Here is a 24442-nt window from a genome sequence, read left to right on the forward strand (position 1 = left end):
TCCCACAATTTTTTTTTTTTTAAGATTTGAGAGACAAAAAGAGCATGCATGTATACAGAAGGAGGGGCAGAAGGAGAGGGACAGAGAACCTCAAGCAGACTCCCTGTGACTGTGGAGCTCAACACAGGATGGTTCTCACAACCCTGAGATCATGACCTGAGCTGAAATCAAGAGCGGGATGCTTAAGAGAATCCAGAAAGAAAGGACAAATTGTCTGCAAAGGAACGGGAGCTATACATCAGGTGTCTCAGTAGCAACAAGGAAACCAGAACACAGTGGACTCACCTTCAGAGCTGTTAGTGAACATACACTGACAACCTAGAGAAACATCTCTCCTCTATGAAGGTGAAGTAGACATATTTTCAAATTTTCACAAACTAAGAACATTTACTACCAACAGACACTGGCTACAAGAATTTTTAAAGGATATGTTTCCAAAAAATGATCTCCCGAGAAAAGTCTGAGATGCAAGAATGAACCCAGAGCCAATAAGCTGGTAAAAGAATTAGGTAAATGCAAACAACCATTGTTTACAGCAAGTGATAATGATGTGTGAATCACAGGCCTTTCCAACAGGCAATCTAAAATAGTGGACAGCAACAGCATGTTCAATTGGCAGGAAGCAGATGAGTTGTGTGGCACAGGCATGGGCCAGGGCCAGGGAGGAACTGGAGAGAAGGGTTCCCAAGGGGCATAAGGAAGCTCCTGGGGTGATGGGCATCTCCATTATCATGTGTGATGATGGTTTCACATGTATATACCTATGTGTAAACTTGTCCAATGCACTTTTCTTATGTCAACTGCACCTCACTAAAGATCTTAAAAAAAGAGAGTCAGATGCTTAAGCAACTGAGCCACCCAGGTGTCCCAGCATATTGAAACAAGAAATAAAGCCTAAGAAGCAGATATCTTGGTGAAATGAATTTCTAAAGATTTAGAAGTAGATCATTCTTAAGACGTATACTTCAAGAGAATGCATGCCTAAGGGTTAAGAGTGAGTGAGGGGAGGGAGGAAGCCAAGTCCACACGATACGCCAATCAGTAAATACAACAAAGCACTTCAGATACAAATGATCGTCACTTACATGTGGCTTCATGCTGTAGTGGGTCCACTCTAAAAGATTCAGATCAATATTTCTTTTGGTCTTACTTTCATCCTGTAAATACTGACTAAAAAAACAACAAAGAAGGAATATATTGATGAATCCCTGTGGAGACTTACCATTATGATTACAGGCAGGCTATTCTCCAATCCATCTTCACTAGCCTTTTAAAAAATGTGATTGCTTTGGTTTTTAGTATTTTTCCTGCTTACAAAAAATGTACATGCTGAGGCACCTGGGTGGCTCAATGGGTTAAGCCTCTGCCTTTGGCTCAGGCCATGATCTCAGGGTCCTGGGATCAAGCCCCACATTGGGCTCTCTGCTCGGCGGGGAGCCTGCTTCCCCCTCTCTCTGCCTGCCTCTCTGCCTAGTTGTGATCTCATTCTCTCTCTGTCAAATAAATAAAATATTTTTTAAAAAAGTACATGCTTGGGGCGCCTGGGTGGCTCAGTGGGTTAAGCCTCTGCCTTCGGCTCAGGTCATGGTCTCAGGGTCCTGGGATCGAGCCCCACATCGGGCTCTCTGCTCAGCGGGGAGCCTGCTTCCTCCTCTCTCTCTGCCTGCTGTTCTGCCTCCTTGTGCTCTCTCTCTCTCTCTGTCAAATAAATAAAAATTAAAAAAATAAATAAATAAAAAGTACATGCTTTAGAAAATTAAAACCTGTAAAATGTAAAAGGCAAGACCTCCTAATAGCCATCCAGCAGTAATTACTAATAAGTTTGCTATGTATTCTTCTAGTTCTCCCCTCCTCACAATTTAAAAACATAATCTTTATTTTAAAAAGTACTTCATTACACAATTTGCTTTTTCTCACTTAAAAATGGATATAAAATGGGGCGGTGGGTGAAGCCGGTAAAGGGGATTAAGAACACACTTACTGTGGTGTGCACTGATTACATACACTGCTCTGTGATGGCTGAATCTCTGCATTGACTACATTGTACACCTGAACCTAATATAACACTGTATGTTAACTAAACCAGAAGTTAAAATAAGAAACGATCTAAAACAGAAAGTACCTATACTTGTGAGCACAGCATAACTAGAGTTGTCAAATTACTAAGTTACATACCCAAAACTAGTATAACACTGTATGTCAACTACACTTCAATTAAAAATTAAAGTAAGTATAAAGTAAGACAACTGGCCTAGATTCCCCCCCAACAAAAAAAAGCCTTTGCCATGAAAAGTGAAAAAAGGATGACTATTCTAAATTAGACTAAAGAGATATTATATCCATGTGTGAACTCTGACCGGACTTCCTGGATTAGGGAAAAAACTGTAAAACATACCTGAGGAAATCAGAACATGAGCCAAAAATTACAAAGACTGCTAATATTCCTTTTTTTAAGATTAATTAATTTATTTGAGAGACAGGGAGAGGAATAAAGAATCTCTAGCAGACTCCCCGCTAAGCGCAGAGCCCAAAACGGCTAAGCACTAAATCCCACGACCCCGAGATCATGACCTGAGCCAAAAGCAAGAGTCACATGTTCAATTGACTGAGCTACCCAGGTGCCTCTGATGGCTAATTTTCTTAAGTGTGATAATGACACTGTGATTACTTAAGGGAACTTCCTTGTTCCTAGGAGATGTATACTTAAGTATAGTTTATCCAGATCTTCAGAGGGTTATCAAATGTAAGCCAGGCATCTCCCTTCTCATCCTTACCTTCCCATAAAGGCAACCAGTGCCTGGACTGCACTCTCAGTGGGAGCAATCCCGCCCCCAAGGAGGTGCAGGTGGAAACTGGCTCTTGGGAGGCAAGAATCTTAGATATTTCAAAGATTTGTAGCCTTCTAAACCCAACAGACCGAAAGTCTTTTTTTTTTTTTTTTCAGCGTAACAGTATTCATTGTTTTTGCACCACACCCAGTGCTCCATGCAACACGTGCCCTCCCTATTACTCACCACCTGGTTCCCCCAACCTCCCACCCCCCGCCCCTTCAAAACCCTCAGGTTGTTTTTCAGAGTCCATAGTCTCTTATGGTTTGCCTCCCCTTCCAATTTTTTTTTTAATAAACATATAATCAGACCGAAAGTCTTATTCCTTAGCACTATTTTCTCTTGTCATGGAGAAATTATATTTTTCTCTGAGGGGGGAGGTAATAATGGAAAAAAAGGTGTAAAAAAAAAAAAAGCTGAACTAGGAGCATCAGGAAAGGGAGTGGGCCTCAGATACCCACAGAAGGGAGAGGGAGAAAGAAAAAGCGAAGAGTGAGGTGTGCAAGAAGTACGGTTTTTTTGTATTCTGTTATAATCAGGACACAAAACTCTGCTGTATGATTTCAGCGAGAACATTTCTATATATGTGATAATATGTATGTGTCTGTGCACATGTATGTATGTGTGCATTTTATATACATCTTAAACAGAAAAGACTAGAAGGAAATAACTGCTTATAAACAATTCAGTGTATCTTATAATTTTTTAAACTTTCTTCTCTTTAAACTTTCTATTCAAGATAAATAGTAAATAAAAAGGATCTTTTACACTAAGACAATACTGAAAAAGAAAGAACTGAACTGTTATTAAAAACAAATATTCTTGTCATTCACTTAAGAGGTTCCTTACTAAAGTACCCTTATAAACTTACTCAAATATCCTTACTAAAATTAAAAACGAGAACCCCCTTTCGCTTCCAGCGAGCAGAAGGAATTCAAAGCAGACTGCTCTTACTGAACTGCTTCCTCACTGTGAAATTCATGTCACCACTTTACACAGCTGAGTAAGTGGCTACGCTTTGAAGGCAGGTTTCTAGCAATTACTATTCGACACAGTTGCCTACAAGCCATACACTTTAACTTAAAAGTTACCTCTTGGTTCTGAGATGAACCCAACTATCACAGAAAGCAGAGACATGAGCTGGTTTAAGAATTCGAGGAATATAAATGACTCTTAATCTCACAAAACAAACTGGGGGTTGCTGGGGGGAGGTGGGATTGGGAGAGGGGGAGGGGGCTATGGACATTGGGGAGGGTAAGTGCTATCGTGAGTGCTGTGAAGTGTGTAAACCTGGCAATTCACAGACCTGTACCCCTGGGGATAAAAATACATTATATGTTTATTAAAAAAAAAAAATTTGGAAGGGGAGGCGAACCATAAGAGACTATGGACTCTGAAAAACAACCTGAGGGTTTTGAAGGGTCAGGGGTGGGAGGTTGGGGGAACCAGGTGGTGGGTAATAGGGAGGGCACGTGTTGCATGGAGCACTGGGTGTTGTGCAAAAAGAATGAATACTGTTACGCTGAAAAAATAAATAAAATGGGAAAAAAAAAAAGAATTTGAGGAATAAGACCCTAGTTAAGAGCTCTTTACTTCAGAATGTGTCAATCCCAAAGAACCCTAATTCAAATCACAGGATTCTAATAAGACATATTTTACATTACAATGCATGACAAACTTATTTCCAACGATGCTACTAAAAAGTTCTCAGTTAAGATCAGATATTAGGGGAGTTTTTTGACCAGAAGATGAATTCAAGTCAATTCCTGAACAACTGGGAGAATATCTTTCAACATTATACTACCAGCCACCAGAGCGTCCTTGGATTAAACAGAAGATAGCTCATCTATCAAGGGCACAATGACACAACAGTAAAGCTGTTCAGCATTTACTTACAGGAGAATCTCACAGATCCTGTGGCCCTTTTGTCCCATAGAATCCAGATATTTAAGACACCTTTTTCTTAGGTCTATCACCTGTAACGGAAAAATACAACACCCAGAAACGTCTTAAGCAAAACAGAATTTTATTTCTAAAAGGAAAAGCATCTTTTAAAAAGTCAATATAAGTACTAACATAAATATACTTCTAAGACACATTTTTAAATTTTTTTTAAAAGATTTTATGTATGTATTTGACAGACAGAGATCACAAGTAGGCAAAGAGGCAGGCAGAGAGGGAGGAGGAAGCAGGCTCCCTGCTGAGCAGAGAGCCCCATGCAGGGCTCGATCCCAGGACCCCGGGATCATGACCTGAGCCGAAGGCAGAAGCTTTAACCCACTGAGCCACCCAGGCGCCCAAGACACATTTTTTAATAAAATATCATATCATGAGATATGAGCTTCATTCTGTAAAATTATATACTTCCAGTCCCAGGGAAAAGCCTAGAAACTTAACTAGCAAAACATTAGTCATCTTCTCAAAGTGATGAGATTTTTTTGTTCTTGTTTTTTTCCTTTATACCTTTACTTTTCTATAATAAAACGGTACCATCTTGTAAACAAAACTAAAGAAATCAAGTAAAGAACTCATATGTGTACTAAAACTCTTTGCTGTTTTCCTGTATGCCACCTAGCTTTGTGTGTGTGTGTGATTATAATTTAATTTTTTATATTTTTTCACACTATTCTTTTTTTTTTTTTAGATTTTTTATTTATTTATTTGACAGACAGAGATCACAAGTAGGCAGAGAGAGAGGAGGAAGCAGGCTCCTTGCTGAGCAGAGAGCCCGATGAGGAGCTCGATCCCAGGACTCCAGGACCATGACCCGAGCTGAAGGCAGAGGCTTTAGCCACTGAGCCACCCGGGCGCCCCCACACTATTCTTTAAATTTAAATTCAGCTAACTGCCATATAGCTTTCTAAGTTGTTCAACTCAAGAACCACGAAGGGTCTCTATAGGGTATGCCTTTATACATTCTACTGGATTTTTCATTGGATAGAAAAGGGCAGCCTTCCTTATTCAAGAAAACAGCCATTATACAGACTCCAACAACTAACCCTCTCAACTCACCACCAGGCTCCAATGTACCTTCCGATGAATAGGCACCAGAATAAGTTCCTGTTCAAAGAGATTGACCCCTTTGGTCCATCTTTTCACTGCCTGGTACCCACCAGACTTTAATTTGGGATAGAAAAAAGTACTGAATGCATGAAGTGCTGGATACCCTTGCTTTTTGTTTCTTTCCACCAGAAGATTCATGTAAAAATTAATGACCTGTAATACCAAGGCAGTAAGCATCAGAACATGGCAAGTACATTACCAAAACTAAATTTCTACCTAACTAAATTAGGATGAATTAGAAGGTAAGAAGCTCCAGGAAAGGAAGGTACTAGAGATGGGGATGAAGGGACTGTTCACAGCAGAGTAAGGAAAATAAAAGACAATGAGTGCAAAATGGGAGGACTTAAGGAGTAAAATTGTACTTTTGAAACATGTGAGTAAAAGAGCCAAGGAACTCAAGGAGAAAGTCTTCAATAATGAAAAGGTGTACATAACTTCATCACATGAAAAAAAATGCAGAAATATTAACTAGAATTGAATTTTACTATTTAAAAATTTTACTATATATAAAAAATATTAACTGGAAGAAAATACGCCCAAATATTAATATTTTGTTTATTTTTGAATGGTGGCACTTCTGAATGGTATTTTTCTTTTACTTTTCCTGTACTTCCCAAATTTTCTATAATAAATATATAACATTTACAATGTAAAACAAAAATACTAGTTTTATAAAAATGTGTTTATATGTCATTAGTCTGGGGTGGGGAATAGGAAGGAAGGCAAAGGGGTAAAATGCAGGGACTTTGGGGAGTTCGGGAAAGGACCAGCTAAAATACGTGCAAGAACTAAGAGCTAGTTCTAGCTAACTATGTAAGGATATAAGATGACAGTTCGGTAAATTTTTACAGTTATCACTCCAAGAAAAAGACACATTTTATAGATACATGTATGCATAGTGATCAATCTATCCTTTTACTATTGGAAAAATAAAAAGGCTCTTATAAGAATTCCTCTAAACTAAGTATCACCTGCTGCTTCTTTCTATTCATCAGCTACACCCAAGGTTATAAAAATGTCACTGAAGAGGTGCCTGGCTGGCAGAGTCAGCAAAGCATGCGACTGACTCTTGATATCAGGCTCATGAGTTCAAACCCCATGTTGGGCACAGAGCTTACTTAAAAACAAATAAATAAAATTGTAAAAAAAAAAAAAAAAGTCACTGAAGACTACTAGTAACTAAAGTGGGGGATGAAATGAAGCACCGACGCAGAAGGAAACATGGCCAATCAAAGGCAGCAAAGAATCAGAACGGCTCACCGTTTTAACGTTTGAGATGTTTCTGTTTTAAATGAAACTAAAAGCTGCTTTCCCAACCCCTTATAATCATGTAGAGCTCACTCTGGCTATAGATGGCAAATGGTTAAGCATAATGATAGAATTGGGGGGAAAAAAACAACTTACTTCATCATTGAGCCAGTGATAGTTCTTCAAGGTCTGGATGTCACCTCGAGTGATTCGCAGCTTGAAAGCGCTACTTAGGACCTCATCCTGTGGGCCATGACCTAGGGCATTACTGATTTCCCTTTCCATGTCCTGAATTAGAAAGTCCAGAGGTTGTATTTTAAATAGAATCACAATCAGATTTCAAGAGTCTGAGGCTAAAACAAGCTTTTCATCTCTACAGTACAAAGCAGTTCTACTAATAGCTATAAAAATGTTAGTTCAATTACCAGTTTCTGGAAACAATAATTTGATAATAATATTTTACATTTAAAGTACAGTTTCAATTATCTCACTATCCTTTACTGAGCACTATGAGCCAAACATGGTACCAGACCTTTGAAGCACATCAGTAATCCTTGCTTGTGGGGAAAGTATTATTACCATTTTATAGAAGCAGGGAAGTTCAGAAAACTTAGGTTATGTCTCAAAGTCAGACAGTTATTAAAAGGAAGAGCCTAGCATGGAACCTGGGGTGTCTAACTTTCCAGCCTTTGCTCCTTTCACAATACTCTTTAAGTATTTTCATGTTTCCTTATTTACCTATTAACCTTTTATTTAAAATCATCAAAATAATAGAATTAGAACCCCTTGGAGATGATACTATACAGTTTGGACATGAAGGGACTAGGCAAACAGGGAGAAACTCTGCTCTACCAACTGAGTCCTCATTGAATAGATAACTTCATTATTCTGAAGAATTATGCAGATAAATGCATATTTAAGCTACTGAGATGAATCTATAAACCCAACAGAAATGAGTTTCATTCAAATATTTTAAATCTTGCTTCCTCCACTGCTCACAATTGTGCTGTTTTATGGATCTCTCCACTTTCATGTCCAATATATAGTAAGTGCTCAACGGGTTCTCACTGCACAGGACTGACTGCTTACCACCTACTAACACAACACTGGAAAAGGAGCCAAGATACGGGCTCACTTTTAAAATGAGAATTTTTAACTACCTTCATTTCCTTGGTGTTTCAAGTAAGTTTTCACTATTTTCAAATGCAATAATCAATGAAAGGGACATTTTAGTAAATAAGAATCACTTCTTAAAAATGAAATGAACTCATTCCTAATGCCAAACCCATATTATGTAACCCAAAATATTTGAAGAAAAATCTGCAAAGAACCCATTATAATTCCAAGATATGTGACAAATATGTCCACTCACATTTGCTGAACATTAATCTGATCCCTTAGGCCACCTTCACAGATCACTAATGATCAGTGTAGCCAGTGACTGGACAGCCCTTGGACCTGATTTCTCTCATACACTCATCCCTATCCTGGAGAAACTCCTCAAAATAAAACATGTGTTCAATTCTTGGTAACTAAAGTCATTTAAAAACATGCCTCTTACTCTGATCAACACAAGAAACAATACCTCTGTAAGTTCAAGAAGATCATCCATCCTTTTATCCCTCTCTTTGCCTGAGCAATGTTTTTCTTTTGTCTCAAGTATTGACATTTTCCTCCTGAGTAAGCCATTGCTCCCACTGCCCAGGCGGAGTCGGGCTGACACCTCTTCGGATAGGTCAGGTTCCAGCTGGTGTCCCCTCCTCTGATCAAAAAAGTGTCTATATTCTATTGACATGTTTGATATTTACACATATAAACACACATAACACATGAAACATAGAACAGTGCCATTGTCCTGAGAGATTTAGCGAATCTCCCAAGTAAGTGAAGGGGATTTGGTCTATCTGCCTGTCCCTGCAAGAAGAACAAAAAAATGCTCAAGACCTAAGGCTCACAGGATACCTCAATTATAAACCATGAAACAGAACACTCATCACTCTCCCTGTAGACAGCAAGAAAAGTATTTTCAGTTCTCTCAGGCCAATGAAAACTAAGATGGTTATAAGACATTTTGAAGTGTTTTTAAAAAGCAAAACCTATGACCCATAATCCCATCACTGGGAACAAAGTACTACTATCCTTATAATAAGTAAACGTGATCCATTTCATTTTCTTAAAGGTATTATTTACTACAGAAAAATGTACAAACATTTACGTACCACCTGATCTTTATAAAATGAACACCTATATAAGCACCATTCAGGTCAGCAAATAGAACTCTGCCAGCATTCCAGAAACTCTGACAATATTCTTCCTTATTATGACCCTATGTGACCTTAAATAGTGACTTTTAAGACATCTAGTAGCCCAAATTTTAAAATTAAGAAACTGAGTTAGCAAGAGAGCTTCAGACGAGAACCACACTTGTCTCCAGGGCCGAGCCAGTACTCTTCTCTCTAGTTCACGGCCAGGGATCCTGGTCCTAGGAAACCAGCAGCTGCTGGCCCCAGACAGCAGAGTCTTTAGGTTCGGCACAGAGAGAAGCACCAGGTAGTCTTTAGCCAGGTTCCAAATATACTCCCTCTCCGTGCTCTCTCAGCCATAATTTCCCCCCTTTTGCAGCTGGTGTTCCACAGGTGAAAAACAGTAACTCTACATAAAAGGTTTCACTCCAAATGACTGGGATGTTCGGAGACCTACACTCAACCTACACAGCAGTCTAATGGGAGAAGAAAAATCTGATTGAAGAGGTACTTCACATAAAGCAGCACCCTAAATTTTGGTATTTCTATGTATCTAAAATGTGAAATAATCTAAAACCTCAAGTTTGCCTTTAATTTAGAAATGTATTTCTTTTGGATACAGACTATTTAGCAAAACACTCTGCTATTATTAAAATGTAGGTATTGTTATGGAGACCACAGAACACTTTTTATTCCAGTACTTACATCGAAAAATGTAAAATCCAGTTAAGTATAAGATTGCTAAATTCTGAAATAAATCTGAGCTCCTGACTCTCAAAAGGTCCTGAACATATCTTTCCTAGAAACCACATGGTTTTTAAAAATTCTCCAAAAGAAGCCAAGTACTACAGATAAGGGTTGGGATGGAGGCAAGTTGTCTCTCTTACAAAAACGGTGGCTACCATACAGAGTTTTGTAAAAACCTGGGAATTCAGAAGGAAGCCAAAAGTTGTGTATCTTCAATCCCTGCTGCTTTTTCAAAGAAAACAATCAAATTAGACATCAAAGTAATATTTTTCATCTTTCTTTTCATGGACACCAACATTTTAACACAGGTCAGGTGAAAGAGTAAACAACATAAAATTTAACTAGAGTTTCCACTTACACCTTCATTTTCAAGTCTGATTCCAACTGTCCTCTCTGTATCAGAAATTTTCCCCTTTGAACAACACCTGAGGAAAAATATTGGGAGAGTACAGGCTGGATAATTTTAACTGGCACATATGAGACTAATTTTAGAAATAAGAGTTAATAATTTGTCAACAAAAACCACCTTGAGTTTATCTAGTCCTCTAAACCAAGGGTCAGCGAAGTTTTTTTGAAAAGGGGTCAGAGAGTAAATTATTTTGGGCTTTGCAAATCTTATGGGTTTTGTTTTTTGTTGGTGTTTTCGTTTTTTCTTTTTAAGTAATTGCTATGTCGAACATGGGGGGGCTCAAAGTCATGACTCTAAGGAACCCAAGATCAAGAGTCACATGCTCTACAGCCTGAGTTAGCCAGGTGCCCCAAATCTTACAGCTTTTGTCACATCTTCTCAACTTCCATCAGAGATTAAAAACAGCCAAACAGTATATAAATGAATCAACGTGAATGTGTTCTAATAAAACTTTATTAAAAAAAAATAGTCAGGTGGATCAGATTTGGACAAGGGCCATAGCTTACCCCAAACTCTGCTCTAACTATCATCCAAAATACTAAAGGCACACAGAACTGTCTTCACTATTCTTATACGAGGGGTGCTAATGTCTACAGATACCCACTACAACCACACTCCTATCCAAGTGGCATCTGCATCTCCCAACCCCTAATGCCCGGGGCAGAAGGGCACCCTCCGAGCTAGGGTGGGCATCTAACACAACAGCTACCTGTGTACCCATTTTTGCTGACCAGAGCTAAGGAGAATTCAGAATTCTTTAGACATAGTTATTCATCAATATAGCTTATGAAGAAAATAATGGATCAAAAGAAAACTTAGAATGAACTGAACCATGTACCTCTTCTCAGTTCTCACTGAGCATAAAGGTCCCCTTGTTTCAACAACTCTGTCTGTAAAGATGATAAAGAAAAGATTGAATGTTTCCTTCTTTAATCAATAATACAGCTGGAATTTCAACTTATGCAGTTTCCAAAGTATCAAGACATTTACTTATCATTTAGTGCCATTTAGTGAATAGCTAGTGGAGAAATATAAAGAAATTAATAAAATAAATATTAAGAAACTAATTTTAGGCTCACAAAATACTCGGTTAGGTAGAAGCTAGGAATAATAATCAAGAGGTATCTTATGAATCTACTTCGTCCTGAAATACCCTTTTTACTAAATTACTTATACTGGATAAGCTCAAGTCAAAGCCCTGGGGTCTCACAATGTTTCAAACTTTGGTACGCCATCTTTCACTAGGATGTCATTTCTCAATTTCATGTGCACGTGAACTAAGGTCAATATATGGAGATAGGGCTAGATCTGGGAACTCACATTGTTTTGGAACAAACTGAGTTGTTCTGACTCCGTGACTTTGCTCGTCCCCCCAGCCTTTGGTCTTTAATGTGTCCATCTGACTTCTTTGAGAGCTTAGGAACACAAAAAGTGAAGAAGGTCAGATACAAAAGGAAAGTCTACCATAAATATTATCTCCATCTGACAAGTTCCTTGAAACAGGGCTTACTGATTACCCTGTAACATCAAATTAGGAGAGGATGAAACATAGCACCATCTGGGACTGGGATACAAGGATTGTAAGCCTGATGCTAATATTTTAGTCAAGTTACCCTAACCTCCAGTTTCAATGTTGGTAAAATTAGATGTTCTCAATCCCCAGCACCATCTCAACCAACCAACCTCAGTATGACAAAACTCAAGTTGAAAGAGGAAATATTTCAAATGACATAATGAAATGGATCCTAAAACAATAAAACCAGGAATGTAAAATAAATAAATAATTAATTAATTAATTAAAAAAAACAAAAAAACAAAAAACAAAACAGGAATGTAAACAACAAAATAGTCTGAGAATTTTGCCAACATGACAGGAGCAAAAGCCCATGAAGCATATTGCTGCTTCCAATAGTCGCTAGTCAAAACAGAGAAAATATTAACATTCTGCCTGCGTAAACAAATTAAAAGAAAAAAAAAAACCTCAACAAAAGTTAGAATTCCTAGACAAATAATCTTTTGCTATTTGTACAGTCAACAAGCTAGACAGCCTTGTGACTTTTACCTTCAACTTGCCATTACATATTTCCAGGATCCCCCAACCCCTGCCATGTATTCTCACACCACTTGTTAGAATTCCCCTGTGTGCCTCAACCTTGTACTCACATATTTTGTGTCCCTTTTTTACAGGTGAATATAAGGCCAGACATCAGCTCCTTCTGCCACTGTCATCTTTTGCCCAAAGCATTAGAATATTTAACAAGAAGTCTTATGAAGAAAACCTTCTATAACCTGGGGTGACTTTAATCTTATTTCTAATGTGGAGGACTTCCAATCATGCAAAAATGCATTCGCCGACATGCCACAGAGATTGTGTATGTATCAGAGAGAAAGACTAGGGGTGCGAGAGAGGGAGAACTGGGCAGGAAAGAAGAAGGAAGGGGAAAGAGACAGAAAAAGACAAGAGACTAAGGGAAATGTGTATGCTGGAGAGGTTGAAAAAACTCTGTTCCCTCAGAACTTGATTTCCACCTACAATTCTACTTTTCTATATCAGAGTTTCAAGAGTTCATGTGAGCAAAAGATCCTAAAGCTAACAGAAAAATCTATTTTGTAAAACCACTGTGCTCTCTATATCTTATTACTAGATATACCGTCGAGGCAAATTATAAGGCTAGTTCTCTCAATATAAACCTCTTTTTTCAACAAAGCCTTTCTCGTCAATCCCCTCGCCAAAAATAAGGAAAAAGATGTGTGGCAAAGCATTTACTTTGTTAGCTCATTTTTACCTGTGATAAGTAGGAGCTACCGGAGGAACAGAGTTTCCATGACCACCTTCTTTAAGTCGCTCCAATAACCTTCGGTATTTCTCTCTTTCTTCTTTTTGAACACCCTAAATAAAAGAAAGGATGTCATTTAAGTTTTAACACATTAAAGCTATCATTAAATCATAAACAGAGACTAAGAGGTCAAATGCAGCCCACAGATGTGTTTTAGTTGCCAACACTTTTTAAATTTCTTGAATTACCAATTTTATAAATTTGAAAAGAAAAATCTAAAAATCTGGCCTCTTTCAGAAAACTCAATCGACAATCTGGAGCTGGGTAGGGCTATTTTCCTTAGATGGGCCACTCATTCCAGCCCACTCCACTCATTTATGTTGTCCGCTAGACTCTGATGGCATCTGGGGTTTTGACAGTTTTTGTCAACCACAAAAAACTCAACAGAAATAATCCACCTGCGTATTCAGAACATTCAGGTTCCAAAATGGATCTGGTCTCATCAGGGTCACCAATGACTTCACCACCAGAGCAAGCAGACACTTCCTCAGCCCTTATGTCACTTAACCTCTCTCTCTCCAACACCTCACCCTGCTGACCTCCCTTTGCCTTCCTAGACAATACACTCCTGAGTTCTGATCTTCTTAGTCTCCACTGCCAATTATTTTTTCTGCCTGCCCTCAAATGCCGATGGTCTGCCCATTATCTCGTCTCTCACACTACATTCTCTCCCTGAGTATCTCTCTAGCTCCCCTGATTTAGGAAACACCAAGATACAGAAGATTCAGAAATGTATCTCTAACCCTGCCTTCTTCTCATTTCTCCCATCACCTATATCCAAGAGTCTACGAGACAGGTCTTCTTGAATGTTTCACAGGCACTTTAAACAATGATCAAAACTAAAGTCATCATCTTCCCACTAAACACAATAGGGTATCTTTGCCCGTGACACATATTTATCCAAGACTGAAATCTGAGACTCAGGCTCTTCTAACTTTATATTATCCTTAGCCAATGAAAATGGACTTGCTAATATTACCTTTAATTGTCTAGAATATATCCTGTATATAACCTATATTTTTGCTCAGCCCCATCTCTGATTTCTCATCTAAGAGATACTGAAGCCTACTTCACTCTGCTTGCCTCTGTTGATTACAACTATTTAGGTACAAGCTCCTAGGGGACAAAGACCACATTTTATTCAATTTTTGAATTGCTGACAATGAGCACAACACCTGGACCTCCAATAACTCTTTGACCAACGAAACTAAATGGCTCAGAAAACCATCTGGCAAACTGCAATAGGTAATGGTCCTGGGAAATGCCAAGTACAGGAATAATTCTAAATTCTCCTAGAATAAGCAAAGATCTCAAGAGAGAAGTAAAAAGAAGACTGTTGATGAAGATTTCACACTAAGTGCCCTGAAAAAGGAAAATGTGGACACATTCACTGTTTACTTCTCTTACGCAGTCACAGTTATGCCTTATAAAAGAAACAAGTTAGTAGAAAAATTCAAACACCCAAAAGGAACAGAATCTCCTCTCTCCCTAGCATGATTCCTTCTTCTGTCCTATAGTGGAAAAAAAACCTGAAAATTGATGAATTATGTATTTATGCAGTATCTCCAGAAGGGTACAGACAAGTGTATCAGTGGTTACTTGGTAACTATAAGACAGGGTCGTAAGGTCAGGTACTAGAAGGGAGACTGGGAAATTTACAGTCACTGGACACCTTTCCATCCCTTTTGAACTCTGTATCCCAGTACACTTATTACTGATTCCCTGGAAAATTGATAAACTATTTTTTAAAAGAGATCAGAGGCTAAAAGGGCTTACCTCCTCCACGGTACAGTGGGGACGCCTCAGACCCTTGCCACCCTCTTCAGAAATCATCTCTGTTACAACCTGTTCCTGAGGCTTCCAGGTTAAGGAACTCTCTGAAGGGCCTTTGCTATGACGACGGCCACCTGGTCTTCTGTTATACCCCTCTGAGTTCAAAGTAAAACTGCGAGACAGAAAAAAAGAAAAGAAAAAGTTATCATCAAACTCCTTAAGCTGAAATTAAAGCTCCCAGACCATCCTGTGATTAAGCTATCTGTCCCAGGTGAAGCCTGCTCTTGTCAAATCAGACAACTACCTGCCATTCACAAAAGTTAAATCTATCTCTAGACCAGAAGGCACCCCCTCCACTATGGAATGTCTGTCTGTGGTCACCAGGACTGCCACACGAAAGCCTCTGCCTTCTTCTTCGTGCCCAACTGTCCAACCATAATTCTGGATTTAGCTCCCTGTGACACATACCCTCCTCTGGTGCTAACTTTTCCTTTACTCACTTGGCACCACTGGAATTAATTACTGGTGTCATTATTTGTTTAATGTGTACAACCCACACTAAACTTTAAATTCCATGAAAACAGAGATTACATCATTTCACTACTGTATCCTAGTACGAATTTAGGCCAAATGGCTCTCAGTAATTATCTCCTGAATGCTACATTAATAACCATTAAAGAAATGGAAGCCATGAAGCCCCCCCCCCCCCAGTCCTTGTTGCTGCTGACAGAGCCTGCCTCTCCTACACTTACCAATAATGTGTCAAACTGGTGTCCTACCTATCTCGATGTGATTTTTTTTGTAAAGATTTCATTTATTTGACAGAGACAGAGAGACAGCCAGAGAGGAACAAGCAGGGGGAGTAGGAGAGGGAGAAGCAGGCTCCCCACAGAGCAGGGAGCCCGATGGGGGCTCGATCCCAGGACCCAAGGACCATGACCTGAGCCGAAGGTAGACACTTAATGACTGAGCCACCCAGGCACCCCTGATGCAATGTTTTCAAAAGGTTAAACCACCAATGTAGTATTTTTACCAAAACAAACAAACAAAGCAAACAGAACTGCATAATCTTGAACAAGTAATGAGTAAACATCAGGCAAAATTAGAGAACATTCTACAAAAGAAATACCTTCCTCTCTTTAAAAATATCCATGCCATCAAAGATAAAGGCAGGCAAGGGAACTGTTCCAGATTAAAGGAGACCAAAAAGACATGAAAATTAAATGTACTACATGATCCTGCACTGAATCCTGGACCAGAAAAAAATCATCTCTATAATGGAAAAATTTAAATGAGATTACAGAATACTATTGTATCATGTTACATTTTCTGATTTTGCTTATCTATGATTATGTAAGTGAATGTCCTCACGTTTAAGAAATAAACACACTCAGGGGTGCCTGGGTGGCTCAGTGGGTTAAAGCCTCTGCCTTCGGCTCAGGTCATGATCCCAGGGTTCTGGGATCAAGCCCCACATCAGGCTCTCTGCTCAGCGGGAGCCTGCTCCCCCCCCCCCCCCCGCCCTCTGCCTACTTGTGATCTCTGTCTGTCAAATAAATAAATAAAATCTTTAAAAAAAAATCTCTTATAAAAAAAAAGAAACTCACTCATGCACTTATGATTAAAGGGACATGAGTCTAAGACTCTCAAATGTTTCAGAAAAAAATTCAGATATATATGACAGAGCATGAAGCAAATATGGAAAATGGTAACAACTGGTGAATCTGGGTCAAATGTACTCATTTGCAGAGTTTTAAATACATGAAGACAATACTGACATAACTAGATGGAGACATAGACAAATCCATAATTATAGTATAAAATATCAACATTCCTCATTTATCAATCAGCAAAAAACCCAGAAAATCAGTAAGACCTGTAAAATATCATCAGCCAACTTGACCTGTGTGACAATTATAGAACATTCCACCACCAACAGCAGAATACATATACAGAATACATTTTCAAGTGCACACTGAACATTACCCAGACAGACCATATTCTAGGACATAAAACAGATATTAACACATTCTAAAGAATTGAAATATACTACAGTGTATCCTCTGACTCTAATGGAATTAAACAAAGAAATAACAAAATGATACTTGTTCATACTTTTCCTCTTAGCCCTACAATCAGCTATTTATCCAACTCCAAAGAGGCTGCTTTTCAGTTAATGTCTCATTCTTAAACAGGAATGGAGGGCCAAACATTACCAGATATTTGAACAAAGACTCTAATACTGAAAGATAACTTCATCCCCATGTTCACCTAAGCATTATTTACCACAGCCAAGACACGGAAGCAAGCTAAGTGTCCATCGACAGATGAGTGGATAGAGAAAATACACACTGAAATGAAATGTTATTCAACCATAAAAAAGAAGGAAATCCTGCCATTTGGAAAAACACAGATGGACCCTGAGGGTATGCTGTTAAGTGAAATAAGACAAAGACAAATATGATTCACTTATATGTGGAATCAAAAACGCAAAAAAAAGCCAAACTCATAGGTACAAACATCCCGTTATTAAATCAGTAAGTCATGGGATGTAATGCACACCATGGTGACTACACTTAATACTATCATGTTGTATACTTGAAAGTTACTGAAAGAGCAGATCTTTAAAGTTCTCATCACAAGAAAAAAAAATTGTAACTCTGTATGGTGACAGACATTAACTAAACTTATTATAGTAGTCCTTTCAATAACATATGCAAACATCAAATCACTATGTTGAAATTAATATATTATAGCTCAACAACAACAACAAGACTGTACTATGAAAGAAAAGACCAAAATAAACCAAAGTGGGGAAAGGAATTCAGAGGAAACAAAGTAAGGAGACGAAGAAATTTTAAAATAAATTAACAGTTCTAGAGAGATAAGAAAAGATATGGCATCCATCTTTGCCTTTTTTTTTTTTAAGATTTTATTTATTTATTTGACAGACAGAGATCACAAGTAGGCAGAGAGGCAGGCAGAGAGAGGGAGGAAACAGTCTCCCTGCTGAGCAGAAAGCCCCATGCGGGGCTCCATCCCAGGACCCTGGGATCATGACCTGAGCCGAAGGCAGAGGCTTTAACCCACTGAGCCACCCAGGCGCCCCCCCCCTTTTTTTAAGTAATCTCTGTCCAACAGGGGTCTCGAACCCACAAACCCCGAGATCAAGAGTCACATGCTCCACCAACTGAAACAGCCAGGCAGACTCTTTTTTTTGCCTCTTTTAATAATAAGATTCTTAGAGCAAGGAAAAAACCATAAGAGGAAGGAGTAGGAGGACTCTTCTGACTTAAAAACTATGACATCAAAAAAAAGAAAGAAAGAAAAATCAGTAAAAGATTTCTTTTTTAGGGGAAAGGAGAGCAACAAAAGAAGAGAATATTTTAGATCAATCAAATCAATATAGAGAAAAATTAGAAAAATAATATCCAAGCAATAGAAATTCTAGAATGTGAGAACACAGAAAGGAAAAGAAAATTACTACTAAAAGAAGAAGAGTTCACAAAATTGATGTGTTCAGTATATGAAAATTCATCATGGTTTCTGCATTTTTCATATGTATATTATACTTCAAAAATAAAGTTCAGGGAAAAAATAAAGTTTAGGGAAGTCGGGTGGGGGGATGGGTAAAACAGGTGTTGGGGACTGAAGAGTACACTTAGCATGATGAACACTCAGTAATGTGTAGAATTGTTTAATCACTAGATTATATACCTGAAACTAATATAATACCGTATGCTAATTATACTGGAATTAAAATAAAAACTTAATGAAAAAAACTAAAGCTTCGGGGCACCTGGTGGCTCAGTCAGTTAAGTGTCCAACTCATGGTTTCGGTCCCGGTTGTGATCCCAAGGTCATGGGACTGAGCCTGCCTGGTCTGGGGCTCCACCATCAGCATGAAGACTGCTAGAGATATTCTCCCTCACCCTCCATCTCTGCCCCTTCCCACTGCTTGTGCTCTCTTTCTCTCTCTCAAATAAATAAAATTCTTGAAAAAAAAATAAAGTTTAGAAGTAAGCAAATCTTTTTTTAAAAGGTTTTCAAAATCAGATGCTATAAGCATAGGCTATTATGTAGAGAAAGTAACACACACCTGAATCCAAATCTCTCAAGAGCTGTATGATATCTGGCAAGTTACTAACCTCAAACTACTTACTTAACAAGCTTACATAACAGAACAAAAGTGGGAATGCCTAAGAGTGAACACCTAATAAGTGCTAAGTTTCCATGTACAAAAAGGCAGGATTTAACACTTACCCAAAGGAAGGCAGGACTCTGCGGGGCTGATCTCGGGTTACAGTCACTCTGATCTTTGGATAGTCACTTATTCCGTTAGGAGATTTATTACCTATTTTTATTAAAATGCATTTGAATTATAAAACACACACACACACAAAACAGACCCCAAACCTGTGAGCAGTCTGCACTAGAAAATCTGTGAACAGTCTACATTATAGAACTAAATATCTTATCCTTTCAAATGCCATTACCATACAGAGATCCAGCACAAAGTGTAAAAGTTGAAGAAAAAGCAATAGCGCTTCATTTCTCTGATCTCAGAGGGACAATAAAAATTCACAGGTAAGCTTTTCTAGTGTCCCTGTCTGGGGCCATCAAGAAGCATTAGGAATTCAATGATTACAAACTCCATGTAATCTAACCAAATTGAGTGAGTTGTTCAAATCATTTCTTTTTCCCAAGAAAACAGAAGTATTTTTAAACGAAAACCTGCTATATGTTACCACACTTCACCGGAAGCCTCAAACACTTGTTGAGATGGTTACTGGTCTTCATAAAAGGGTAATCAGACTCTCATCAGCCACATTTACTACCACAGCTACTGCACAGCCAAGGAGCCCCTGAGGGCTCCAAAATGTAGAGAGATCTAAAACTGTAAGTTTTTTCATTAAGTCTGTGGCAGCAGAACTTAAACTGACCTGATTCCTTTGTTTGCAAAACCTGATTTGAACCAATGTTCAATTCTACTGGGACTTTTTAAAAACAATATTCAAAAAAGACAATATATCCAAAATATGAAAAATTCTAAATTCCCCAACACATCTTCAAGGATTTCAAGTAAGAGACGGCAGACTTCTTTATACAAGAAACCTGCCCCCGGAATACCTGTGCTTCTCTGACAAGGCTACACGAATGCACAGAAAGACAGTGCTGATGCCTCAGTCACAAGACAAATATACCATCTCTTCCGTATGTCCTTTTTAATAATAATGTTTAACATTTACATATTCGAACAATGTGAATAGATTATAAAATCTAATTTGTATTAACTTTTAAAATGAAATGAAAGACTCCAAAAAAGTATCATCTTTGTTCCAGGTCCTTTGGAACTAGATTCTCAGACTCAGGGGTATGCGTTTGCTCCCCTTTGCTCTTCTCTGCCACCAGAAATACCTTACTTAAAAAACTTGAGAAGGAAACTTACTACTGTAAGGTTTTTATCATTTCCTTAGTTTCTTCCACTTTGACTCCTGAACCCACAACTTTTCTAAGAGCTCTTATCCCTTTATCTCAAACTTTATAGGCTGTGTGACATAAATCTCAGCCATTATCAGGAGTCTGGATTCTTCCTGTTTTTTCCCATCTACAAAAAACAATTCAATTTTGGGCTCCAAGAATGACATGGAGGTTCCTAATCTGGAACTGGAAACCTAAAGTTGCTCCCCAATCAGAAGATGTCCTTCAAAGACATTATTTGTTTTGTTTTGTTTTTTTTTTTCATTTCTTTTCAGTGTTCCAAAATTCACTGTTTATGCACCATACACAGTGCTCCATGCAATACGTGCCCTCCTTAATACCCACCACCAGGCTTACCCAACCCCCCTACTCCTCCAAAACCCTCAGTTTGTTTCTCAGAGTCCACAGTCTCTCATGGTTTGTCCCCCTCTCTGATTTCCCCCAACTCACTTCTCCTCTCCATCTCCCAATGCCCAACGTGTTATGAAAGGTTTTATGTATTATTTTGCCCTTTTGTTATTCTTGATAACCTAACACATGCCTGACACTGAGTAAGCTCTCAGGAAATGTTTTTGTTTTTTTGTTTTTTAAGATTTTATTTATTTATTTGACAGACAGATCACAAGTAGGCAGAGAGAGAGAGAGGAATGGAAGCAGGCTCCTTTGCTGGGCAGAGAGCCCAATTGGGGCTCAATCCCAGGACCCTGGAATCATGACCTGAGCCGAAGGCAGAGGCTTAACTGACTGAGCCATCCAGGTGCCCCAATGTTTTTGTTTTTTAATGAATGAACTCTGAACTAAATCATATTAAGGACACTCATAATACAAATAGAAAACACAAACAATAAATTCAATGACAATTCTAAAAGAAACCAATAATTTTTAGAAGGTAGACAGAGTATATCTGTGCTCTCATCCCAACCCAAATCGGTGTTTGTTTTCCTTTCATATTCTCAAAACTCAGAAAACAGAGGCAGAAAGAGGTACAGGAAAGCAGAAAGATTTTTGACCACCTCACCCAGTTTCAGCATGTTGTTCCAGGATCCAGAACCTGTCAGTTCACAAGATGAAGAGTTCGAAAATACCTTAAAATCAAAAGAATCACCTCTGTAGTATCTCAATTTTAGAATTTAAGTAAGTTTTTAATATAAAAAAATCACTCTATTGGTGATTCTTTCACTAGCTCACAGAAGAAATATTATCAGTAAGACCAAAAGTTTAATTGGTAAAGACTCACAAAATTATGTATAGAACAACAATTTCGGGTTCTTTACATATACTTATTCAAGAAAAGCAGATGTATTAGTAGTAATTGGGCTCTTTACAAATATTTTTTCTTGGACTTTATATCAAGGCTAATAAAGACATCAATATTTCTGGAAAGAAATGTCATTCCACTCAATTCCTAAAAAGAATATTTCTGAATTTTAACTTTAATGACTAAGTACAAAGATCAGTAGCCCCAATGTAACACTATCCCCACTGACCTCTCCTGAAGAGGCCACATTCCGTGTTCCATTACAAGCAGAAGTTACCATGGGTTTTGTGGTCAGCTGGAATGGGAATCCAAATAAGCTGGCAGCATTGTAGAGACTGGTTTTGACTTGGTGAATGAAATAATCTAGACAATATAATATAGATTACACATACATATAGAGTAATAAACTTCTAGTAAAAAAATAAGATTATATTTTAGAAAAGGCCTCTCTCAATCTCTATTAGAAGTCCTATGTTCAATCACTAAAATAAGAAGGTATCCATAAAAGTAATTTTTCTCCTATCTGAATAACTAGATTTCCAGTATTGTGATTCTGGGATTTGGGGGTTGTTTTGTTTTAGGGAGGCTCCACACCCAACGTGGAACCTGAACCTATGACCCTGAGATCAAGAGTCACAAGCAGGACACCTGGTTGGGGCCGTCGGTTAAGTTTCCAATTCCTGACTTCAGCTCAGGTCATGATCTCAGGATTTTAACATCAAGCCCTGCACTGAGCTCCATGCTGGTGGTGGAGCCAGCTTCAGATTCGCTCTCTTCCTCTGCCCCTCCCCCTCCCATCCTCTCAGGCACACTCTCCCCCTCTCTCTCGGGGTGGGGTGGAGGAAAGAATCACATGCTTTGTTAAGCCAGTCAGGTGCGCCTGTTTTTGTTTGTGTGCTTGCTTGTTTTTTTTTTAAGATTTTATTTATTTACTTGACAGAGAGAGATCACAAGTAGACAGAGAGGCAGGCAGAGAGAGAGAGAGGGAAGCAGGCTCGCCGCTGAGCAGAGAGCCCGACGCGGGACTCGATCCCAGGACCCCGAGATCATGACCCGAGCCGAAGGCAGCGGCTTAACCCACTGAGCCACCCAGGCGTCCTGCTTGGTTTTTTAAAGTAAGCTCTAGGCCCAACATGGGGTCTGAACTCAGGAACCCAAGTTCAAGAGTTGCATGCCCTACCAACTGAGCCTGCCTGGAACCCGGTGATTTTTGTTTTTCAATAAGATATCTCTTCTTCTGGATGCTACAAAAACATGAAATCATCACTTTAGCAAATCACATACTGATTCATAAAGAAATGCCCTGAAATGACAACTCGTAAGCAATGAGTTCTAGCAAGGAGTTCTTCAGAATATATAAAATAAATAAACCAAAGAGACAGGGGCATAACCTGCAGCACGCAGACACTAAGTATGGCAGAATCTGACAGGAAGCACTATAATTTACTCACTCATTTGTCCTTACTTCCTAGGCAGGGTAACAACGCACTCCTAAATAACTATTTACTAAGTGCCTATTATACACTGGCTACTCCAAGGTAGAATTAGTGAAGTATAAAATATGCAGCTCTAAACATCTATGATGAAATAAGGCTATCCCTCTACTGAGAAGATTAGATAGCCATATTAAAAAATGGGCAGAAGACATGAACAGACACTTCTCCAATGAAGACATACAAATGGCTAACAGACACATGAAAAAATGCTCATCATCACTAGCCATCAGGGAGATTCAAATTAAAACCACACTGAGATACCACCTTACAGCAGTCAGAATGGCCAAAATCAACAAGACAGTAAACAACAAGTGTTGGAGAGGATGTGGAGAAAGGGGAATGCTCTTACACTGTTGGCGGGAATGCAAATTGGTGCAGCCACTTTGGAAAACAGTTGTGGAGATTCCTCAAAAAATTAAAAACAGAGCTACCCTATGACCCTGCAATTACACTACTGGGTATTTACCCCAAAGATACAGATGTAGTGAAAAGAAGGGCCGTATGTACCTCAATGTTCACAGCAGCAACAGCCACAATCGCCAAACTGTGGAAAGAGCCAAGATGCCCTTCAACAGATGAATGGATAAAGAAGATGTGGTCCATATACACTATGGAGTATTATGCCTCCATCAGAAAGGATGAATACCCAACTTTTGTATCAACATGGACGGGACTGGAGGAGATTATGCTGAGTGAAATAAGTCAAGCAGATAGTCAATTATCATATGGTTTCACTTACTTGTGGAGCATAAGGAGTAACATGGAGGACATTAGGAGAAGGAAAGGAAAAGTGAATTGGGGGAAATCAGAGGGGAGACGAACTATGAGAGACTAGGACTCTGAGAAACAAACTGACGGCTTTAGAGCAGAGAGGGGTGGGGGATAGGTGAGCCTGGTGGTGGGTACTAAGGAGGGGATGTATTGCATGGAACACTGAGTGTAGTGCATAAACAATGAATCTTGGAACACTGAAAACATAAAATTAAATTTAAAAAAATTTTTTAAATTAAAAATGAAAATTTAAAAAAACAAAAGAGAGAAGACATGTTAGATCTGATG

At 38.7% G+C, this 24442-nt stretch overlaps 1 protein-coding gene across 6 annotated transcripts in view; it reads right to left on the reverse strand.

Moving 5' to 3' along the window:
* The window catches only part of SENP2 (SUMO specific peptidase 2), a 36712-nt gene that overhangs the window by 6118 nt on the left and 6152 nt on the right, over positions 1 to 24442 (reverse strand). For 2 of the 6 annotated variants that reach the window (XM_046001977.1, XM_046001973.1), the window contains exons 3-15: positions 22117 to 22250; positions 21648 to 21714; positions 19412 to 19502; positions 15152 to 15320; positions 13325 to 13428; positions 11859 to 11953; positions 11377 to 11428; positions 10488 to 10554; positions 8725 to 8901; positions 7296 to 7427; positions 5841 to 6044; positions 4725 to 4804; positions 1086 to 1170 (exon numbers count right to left, since the gene is read on the reverse strand). In XM_046001977.1, coding sequence (XP_045857933.1) covers positions 1086 to 1170; positions 4725 to 4804; positions 5841 to 6044; positions 7296 to 7427; positions 8725 to 8901; positions 10488 to 10554; positions 11377 to 11428; positions 11859 to 11953; positions 13325 to 13428; positions 15152 to 15320; positions 19412 to 19502; positions 21648 to 21714; positions 22117 to 22167 — 1374 coding nt within the window. In that variant the 5' untranslated portion in view covers positions 22168 to 22250. The remainder of the gene's footprint in view (positions 1 to 1085; positions 1171 to 4724; positions 4805 to 5840; positions 6045 to 7295; positions 7428 to 8724; positions 8902 to 10487; positions 10555 to 11376; positions 11429 to 11858; positions 11954 to 13324; positions 13429 to 15151; positions 15321 to 19411; positions 19503 to 21647; positions 21715 to 22116; positions 22251 to 24442) is intronic. The other 4 variants (XM_046001978.1, XM_046001974.1, XM_046001975.1 and 1 more) reach the window with 4 other exon arrangements.

This window comes from Meles meles, chromosome 4, assembly GCF_922984935.1.
Source record: "Meles meles chromosome 4, mMelMel3.1 paternal haplotype, whole genome shotgun sequence".
Lineage (NCBI taxonomy): Eukaryota > Metazoa > Chordata > Mammalia > Carnivora > Mustelidae > Meles > Meles meles.